This window comes from Miniopterus natalensis, chromosome 22 (genome assembly GCF_054644295.1).
Source record: "Miniopterus natalensis isolate mMinNat1 chromosome 22, mMinNat1.hap1, whole genome shotgun sequence".
Taxonomy (NCBI): domain Eukaryota; kingdom Metazoa; phylum Chordata; class Mammalia; order Chiroptera; family Miniopteridae; genus Miniopterus; species Miniopterus natalensis.
In genome coordinates this window covers 13060461-13068778 of record NC_142102.1, presented here as the reverse complement: position 1 = coordinate 13068778, position 8318 = coordinate 13060461, and the positions used below count along the sequence as shown (strand labels likewise).

General features: G+C 58.6%; 2 protein-coding genes across 3 annotated transcripts in view; both read right to left on the bottom strand.

Annotated features, from left to right (window-relative positions):
• Positions 1–1955, bottom strand: part of SH3GL3 (SH3 domain containing GRB2 like 3, endophilin A3) — a 103508-nt gene extending 101553 nt beyond the window's left edge. For both annotated transcript variants that reach the window (XM_087829235.1, XM_016215684.2), the window contains exon 1: positions 1870–1955. The gene's annotated coding sequence lies outside the window, so the exon portion shown is untranslated. The remainder of the gene's footprint in view (positions 1–1869) is intronic.
• Positions 1956–3422: 1467 nt separating this feature from the next.
• On the bottom strand, positions 3423–5963 carry RPS17 (ribosomal protein S17). The gene is made up of 5 exons (XM_087829202.1): positions 5903–5963; positions 5512–5663; positions 4972–5077; positions 4409–4474; positions 3423–3544 (listed from the first exon to the last, which is right to left on the bottom strand). The coding sequence occupies exons 1-5, from the start codon at positions 5903–5905 to the stop codon at positions 3464–3466; spliced, it is 408 nt and encodes a 135-aa protein (XP_087685328.1). The 5' UTR covers positions 5906–5963; the 3' UTR covers positions 3423–3463.
• Positions 5964–8318: the final 2355 nt, after the last annotated feature.

Sequence of the window (8318 nt, the reverse complement as noted above, 5' to 3'; positions counted from 1 at the left end):
AAAGGGAATCGGGGGTTGTCAGAGAGTAGCCCCGTGGCCTAAGGGTGAAAGGAGCCCACGGCCTGTTACTGATTCTTTTGACATTAAAAAAATATAATAAATGTGACAACTGAAGGTTCGTCTCTCTGCATAACATGAGATGTATCATTCCTCTGTTTTGGTGCCCGGCTGTTTAATACTCTGGTTTCCCCAAAGTGGAAAAAAAAAAATTTGTATACAAATGAGTTTTCTATGACTTAATAAAAAATATATATGGCATACTTTTTGTTTAAGAAGGCAAACGGTTTTGTAAAATCGGTTTTGTCACACGGGCTGCTTGTTGTACGAGTGCTTGTGGTCACAGACACACACAATGAATCTTACAGAGCTCAAGACGGGGGGGGGGGGGGGGGGGGGGGGGGGGGGGGGGGGTGAGGGGGGGGGGCTGGAGGGCCGGCCCTGGGATCAGTTACTTCTGCCACCTCAAGGAAAGAACTGCTGGCCCGGCCGGTGTGGCTCAGCGGTTGAGCATCGACCTAGGATCCAGGAGATCGCGGTTCGATTCCCGGTCAGGGCACATGCCCGGGGGTGCAGGCTCCTCCGTCCCCAGTAGGGGGCGAGCAGGAGGCAGCCGATCAATGATTCATCATAGATGTTTCTCTCTCTCTCCCTGAAATCAATAAAAACATTAAAAACAGGGATCTGACAACATCCACTTCCTGCCCCAGGAGGCTCAGAGACCCTGGGGGCCCCGTGGAGCCGATGGGGTCCAATCACAGGGCGCTTTTCCCGGGTGGGCCGATCCACTCGCAATCAGACACCATCTGCCTCTATCAGGAAGGTTTGGAATAGGTGCGTGTCTTTCTTGGTTGAAATTAAACTCACAAAACGTCACATTTTTAACCATCTCGGAGCATAGAACCCAGCGGTGCTCGGTACGTTCACCAGGTTGTGCCCGAAACCCTTCGGGGTCCCCAACGTGGGGCCTGTGCCCGGGACGGTCACCCCGCCCCTGCGCCCCGCGTCTGCTCGCTGCCCCACGGCCAGCTCGTCGCCCTGGAAACGGAACCGCGGCCTTTCGCATCCGGCTCCCGCGGCCTAGAGTGTCCGAGGCTCGCCCGCCGTGTCGCGCGCCCCACTTCCGACGGCTGAACGCTACCCACGCGCGGGCACCGCGCCCGCCTCGGCTCGGCCTCCCCTCGCCAGCTGGTGCCCTCGGTGGTCTCCACCCGGGGCTGTTAGCGACAATGCCGCGACCCTCCGTGGACGGGCTCTCGCGCGGGCGCGTTTTGCCTTCACCCGGGCGCGCCCGGGGCTGAGCGGCCGCCCGTTTCCTCCCGCCGCCGACTCGCAGGGACGCGCAGCTCAGAGGCTGGCGAGCGGCGCCCCCTGCTGGCAGTTCTGGGTCCCTGCGGCCGCGCCGCCTGTCCCCCGGCTCGCGGGCCCCGCTGCGGACCCGGCCGTGGACCCCGCTGCGGACCCCGCTGCGGACAGTGCTGTGGACCCCGCGGTGGGCAGTGCCCCGGACCCCGCTGCGGACAGTGCTGTGGACCCCGCGGTGGGCAGTGCCCCGGACCCCGCTGCGGAAAGTGCTGTGGACCCCGCGGTGGGCAGTGCCCCGGACCCCGCTGCGGACAGTGCTATGGACCCCGCGGTGGGCAGTGCCCCGGACCCCGCTGCGGACAGTGCTGTGGACCCCGCGGTGGGCAGTGCCCCGGACCCCGCGGGTAGCTCAGGCCGCACCCCGTCACCCGCCTCGCGCGCGGGGGCTCCCCACGGCCCCCCAGGTTTTCCACAACCGCCTCCCGCGCTCACCTCACTCGGAAGGTGGCGCTTTGACCACCATCATCATCATCATCATCATCATCAAGTAATAAAAGTAAAGCTCACCCGAGGCCGTCCGGGTCCGGTCGCCGAGCAGCGGGGTCCCTGTCGCAGGCGGGACGGTGCGGCCCCCCCAGACCCCGGCCCCTGGGGGCGGGTCCCGCGAGCCCCGGCAACCGGGAGAGGCAGCACCGGGGCGCTCCCGCCACTGCCGGCCGCGGCCTCTCGGACACGCGCGGGGCCCACGCGCGACACCTGCGCCGGTCCCGCCCCCGCGCGCGCCCCGCGGGAAACTAACGGGCCACAGGTGCGGGCCGAGGCGCGCAGGCGCCCTCCCCGCCCACCCGGTGCCCAGAGCGCCCCGCGCCGCAGGTGCGCCGGCCGACGCGGGACCACACTGGCCCCTAGCGGCGGGGGAGGCGAACAGCACGAACGGCCTCGCTCCGGGCTGCAGGGTTCATCCCGTTACCCGGGCGCCGACTCGTCACCCACAGAAAGGCCCCCTCACCAGACACCAAAACCCTCAGGGGCAGAGGGGAAGCCTCCGCGCAGCTGTTGCCGGGACCAGACGCCGGGCCCGCCGTCCACGAGGCTCTGCCTTACAAAACCCACCAAGTAACAGTCACCCCATCACCCGTGAGCGCTAAAGCCAGTGCGCAGAGTTGACGGAGTTTAGCATCAAAACATCTCCCAAATTACAAAGGAGAACAGGGCAATTTCAGGGGAGACGCCTGATGCACCGTAACCCAGCTGCTCAAAGTAACCGCTGAAAGTGGGACACGGTGACCTTCTGTGCCTCTCAGCGTGACGCCGAGAACACAGCATCCTCTGCGGTTCCACAGAAAGCTACAGGACACTGGAACATCAGAGCCAGGCTACAGAACGAGCCAACGCTGTTCAAAAACGTCAGTGAAAAGGGACATGAAATCCCAATGCAATTCTGGGTTGGATCCTCCAGCACTAGGGGAAAAAAAAAACCCAAAAACTGTATTAAAAGGTATTAGGAAAACCTGATTATGGACTATATAGTATTGAATCAATGTTAAACTTACAAATTTTGGTTAGTCTGTGGTCACATAAAAGAACAGACACTAAAAATGCTTGGGGCAAAAGGACACGTGTATATACACAATTTCCTGACCCACTAAGAATCAGAAAAAAAAGTATATACAAAGAAAATAAAAAGCGCCTGGGGCAAAATGTAATTAATTGGTAGATCTAGGTAGAACATTCGGAAGTTCCTTTATACTCTTTTTGCAACTCTTCCAAATTTGAAATTACAAGGTATTTTTAGAATGTTTGCTGCACCTGACAAGGACAGCCAGACCCACCCGGGCTCCACTTCTTCAGAGATCCACACACATGCCCAGCACAAAACACCCAGATCAGCACCAGCAGTACAAAGCAGACCAGTGTGCAGAACACAAAAACCAAGCAGTTGCATCTCCCACTACTCAAGGCACCAGCCCAGCCCTCCCCCCACACACAGTTGGACCCACAGCCTCAGCAGATCCTCAGGTCAGAGCCACACCCAGATCCAGCCTGTGAGCTCTCCCTTCCTTGGTAAAGAATTCCTGCCCGTGGCTCCACCAGCGCCCAATCCCACAGATAACACAAGCAAGGTTTTCCATGGTTTATTGATAATATTAAGCAGAAAGATTCAAACGGCTCCACGTGGTGTTTTGAAATTCATCCCGACTGTAGGCTGAGTGACCTGCAGGTTGGACAGGCTGCCAAAGTCCTGGAACAACAAAACGGGTTCAGTGCGGCCACACCAGCGAGATCTGTGGTCAGCTCCAGGACCACCACTGAGCCCTGCTTGTCAGCCTCCTCCAGCTCAGCGTCAAGCTGGTGGGAACCCAAAGAAACACAACAAAGGGCCTTTTCCTCCCCACTGCAGAGTAATAAGCTTACAGGGGGTCTACTTGAGATCAAGGACCCTGCACTCCCCAGGAGGCTTTTAGGGAGCTGCCCTGTGCGTGGTAGGATGCTTAGCAGCACCCCTGCCCTCTATCCACTAGAGTGTGCTAGGATCCCCCAGCTGTGACAACCAAAAAAATGTGTCCAGACATTACCAAATGTCCCAGGGTAGGGGTGGGGTTGGTGGCATCTCTCCCTTTGAGAGTCATCACTCTAGACAATCACACAGTCCCACTGCCTTTCCAGGACCAGCCTCAGGAAGGCTGCCTCACGAATGGCAGGCGATCAACAGTCAACTATGTAGAAAGTACTAAGATAAGCCACAGGCGAGGCACCGATCGACCTCTACTGACAACAGCTGAGCTATCTGGGTAGCGCTCCGTAAAAGCACAGCTCACTTGTCGATCTCATACAGAGAACAAAGAAGTCAGCGGTTGGAGGGGAGCATCTGTGATACTTTCAACAATAAAGATAAATTAAAAAAAAAAAAAAAGGGCATGAACCCCAAGGGAAAGCCCACAGAATGAGAGAACCAGGGCCAGAACCACAGGAGCGACAGAGAGGAGCCAGCCACAGAACCAAGGAAGAAAGGGGTGCATGGGGAACGGAGGAAAACGCCTGGCTTTATGCCACCCAGGCAGGGGCGCCCGGGGAGGCCTCCGCCAGGAACTGGGCACATGCTTACCAAGAGCTTCAGCATTTCCTTCGTGTCCGGATCAACTTCGATGATCTCCTGATCCAGGGCTGAGACCTGGAAGGAACAGGAACGCCCAAAAATATCAACTGAGGGGTTCCCTTTCCCCGCCCCAAACTTCCCCAATACTCTTAGAAAAGCAAAAGAGGAGGGGCACCCGCAAGGGACATAGGATAGGATCCCACCAGGGGAGCGGTGGGCTTGAGGGATTACAGGCCCCAAAGATCAGTTCTTCTGGTTTGACCTTTGCATCACCACTTATGGGGGTTCAAAAAACAAACCTTAAGACTACTGACATTTCAGGAATGCTCGCGCTCAGGCAAAGCATCAAACCAGAAGACACCGCGAGGCAGGCAAACGTCATCAACGGCCCCCCCACAACGGGGCACGGCCGACGCTGCACGCAGGCCTGTGGGCACCTAGGGCTGGGGGACGGGGGACGCGCCGGTAGGTGGGCCAAGGAGCGCCTTTCTCCACCTGGCCTGGGGCCTCTTTAGAAGCCGGGCACCTGGAGGGCTGGGCGGGGAGCCCAGAGGCCCGGAGGAAAAGCTCACCTCGGGGACGTAGTTGTCCCGCCTCTCCCGCTCCTCTTCCTGCAGCTTGATGGAGATGCCTCTCACGGGGCCTCGCTGAATGCGCTTCATCAGGTGCGTGACGTACCTGGAGCAGCAGAGCGCGCAAGACGCATTCACACTCACACACGGGGGCGGCACCTTTGGGTCCTCCTTCTCCACGCTGAGATGGGAGAGGTCGGACGCGCCACCCTCCGGAGCCCTGCCTCTCGACACGCGCACCTGTGAGCACGCACCTGGCCGCCACCCCGCACGCCCGAGTCCTGCCCGCAGCCGGCCGGTCCCCAACGCAGCGCCCGTACGATGACCAGCAGGTCTCCGGCGGGGGGGGTCCGGGCGTGGCCCAGGTGTCGCCGCCAGGTAAGGACGCCCCCGACCGGACCCGGGTCGCGACGCCTGCAGCGCCCTCCGGCGGCGCATCGGGGAGGGAGGCTCGCGCCGGGGGAGACCCTCAGGACACGGCCCCGGGGGCCACAGACCCGGGCGGGCCCCCGCCCCGCGCGGCCACGGCGCCCCACTCACCCCGCGATCTTGTTCCGCAGCTTCTTGCTGGGGATGATGGCGATCTCCTCGCACACGCGCTTGTTGGTGTGGAAGTCGTTGCCCAGGCGCGTGTAGTACTTCTCGATGATGACCCGCGCCGCCTTCTTCACCGTCTTGGTGCGGACGCGGCCCTGCGCGTGGGGAAGACACGGTCACGGGGACGCGGGGACGCGGGGGCCGAGCCCGCGGGAGGAAAGGAAAAGGGCCGGGCGGGCGCCGCTGGAGCGCGGGGACCGACGCGGCAGCCAGCGGCCCGCGGAGGCTCGGGGCGGACAGCGGCCCCGCGCCCCGCCTTGCGGGCTAGAAGCCCCAGGGAGAGGCGGATGGAGGGCGATTGCGGGAGACAACGGCTCCGGGCCGGAGCACCTACCATCTTGGCGGGTCCCTGGCGAAAGAGGAAACAGGAAGCGCCAGAGAGGCCTATAAGGCGCAGGCTAGAGAGCCGCTTCCGCCTCGCCCGGGACGCGCGGGGCCCGAGCCCGAGCGCCGCAGCGGCCCCTGGCGGCGAGCGCCGGGCGTGCAGGCGGCCCGCCCCAACCGGTTGAGCGGGTCTCCCCCGTTTCCGAGCCCGCCCAGCCCAGGCTTGGGCTCTGCGACCAGGTCGCCTATTTGATGGGCTCCAGCGCAGGGCGAGGGACGCCACTCCGGGGCGTGGGAAGGTGAAGTAGGGGATGACACCCCGCCCAGGACCCCACCCGGCCCCTTAGGCTAAGCCTGGTGGAGCCCCAGGCACAGCTGGAAGCTCATCTCATGTTTTCCTAGCCTTTGCTCAAACGTCACCTTATGTGAGCGGCTTTCCCTTCAACTTACATAGCGTCACTGTCCTTTTAAAGCTGCTCCAGCCCGGCTGGTGTGGCTCAGTGGTTGAGCATCAAACCAGGAGCTTCCCGGTCAGGGCACATTGCAGGGTTGTGGGCTCGATCCCCAGTAGGGGGCGTGCAGGAGGCAGCCGGTCAATGACTCTCATCATTGATGTTTCTCTCCCGCCCCCCCCAAAATGCATGAGTAAAAGGGACATGTGGCACTTAAAAGTTGCAGGAACTTACTTTACCAGCAAACTTCAAACCAACCTGCTGCCAGCCAGGCCTCAAATGAGGGGCCCTGGACCCCCCCCCCCTTTGAGCTCTTGCACCTCACAGAAGGGACAGTCTTCTTCCATGGGTAGGGTTCCTTGCACCTCAAACTAAAATACAATGTTCCAAAGGACCAGTCCAGCAGACGGGCCCAAGCACAGCCTACCCGACAGCAGGCCCTCACACAAATCCTGCGAGCCCCAGAGGACCAGGCCTGATGATAGGGGCTCTTCAAAGAACAGCAAGAAGTACCACGAATGGCTGCCTCCCTCTCCGGAAAGAACTGGTCAGCACAGGCCAGTGCAAGAGGATGGAAGCCTCCCGACTTGAACAGGCTCAAGGCTCATGCCTACACCTGAGCAGCTGGGCCCCCCACCCCGTTCCTCCAAGCTGAGCCTGTGGCTCAGAGAAGGGGAGCCCCTAGAAGCTCAAGTGAGGACTTTTTTCTTTTGTAAATGCATCTTTGATTTCAGAGAGATAGAGAGGGAGAAATATCAATGATGAGAGTGTCATTGATCGGCTGCCTCCTGCACACCCCCTGCTGGGGATCGAGGAGCCTGCAACCTGGGCATGTGCCCTGACCGGGAATCGAACCTCAACCTCCTGGTTCATAGGTTGACACTCAACCACTGAGCCATGCTGGCCTGGCAAGTGAGGACTTTTTTTTACACTTGGACTAACTACCAGAGCAGCATCTCCAAGGTGCACATGACCAGGAACGTGACCGAAAAGTACTTACGAGGGCAGGTCTCCTCCCACGTGGTCCCACCATCCACCTGGGCTGGACTCTTCATCACAGAAGATCCAAGGAAACGTGGAGTTTTCACTCTGGAGTCTTGTACTTACTACCCCACTGCCCCTGGTCCCCCACCCCTCCAACACAGGAGATGAGACGAGAAGTCTGCTGCGAACGTGTTTATTATGTGCCAAAAAAAACTACACCACAGCTTACTCCACACATCTGCAGGAGAGTGCAGTCTTGCCTGCATATACTACAATGAGGTAGAGACTTCACACACGGCTTCACGAAACCCACAGAGTAGCTGGGATATGCAGCGATGCCACGTCAGCTCAGCGGGGGGGAGAGGGGGGTGACTGGTTCTTTGGCACACAGCTTCCCAAAGAGAGGCAAGTCAATTTTTTTTTTTTTTAAAAAAAGAAAAGAGTCAAGTTTTCAAATTCCAGTAGCATTTCCGTCAACTGTAACTGTCGCTCCATACATTTCTCAAATCAAGGAAGGAAGGAAGGGTACTTGTCCCCTCTAAGAGAAAGGGCTCCTGTGAGCCGTCTTCTGCCCCCACCAAAAAAAGCAGCCCTTTTTTTTTTTTGTTTAGCTCAGTTACAAAAGAAAGAAGTCTTGTGACTCTGATTGAAAACTTCTATCGACCCCCCCCGCCCCCAATAAGTGCAACTGAAGAAGGTGCGATAAAACATTTAAACTATATACAGCAGCTGCTCAGACACCGTCCACCCGGCCCGGCTTGCAATTCAAAAAAAAATTGTTTTCTTGGTTGCAAATTTTTTCTTTCATTCGCAACTGTGAGAAACAGTGACCAGCAAAGTCCCCCAGACACAAATTTGCTATAATGGTTAAAAGCTGCCAGGAAAGGAAAGGAAAAAGAAAAAAAAAAAATCTCTTGTTCCAAATGACTTAAGAACTATTTTAAGGAGTGTAAAAAGGAACCGGTAAAAACCCTCGAGCAGAAAATATGA

Coding starts and splice junctions, on each gene's coding strand:
- RPS17 (XM_087829202.1), bottom strand. Junction 5,078..5,511: donor CTGCGGAACAAGATCGCGGG/GTGAGTGGGGCG, acceptor CTGCTGCTCCAG/GTACGTCACGCACCTGATGA. Junction 4,475..4,971: donor GGGACAACTACGTCCCCGAG/GTGAGCTTTTCC, acceptor TGTTCCTTCCAG/GTCTCAGCCCTGGATCAGGA.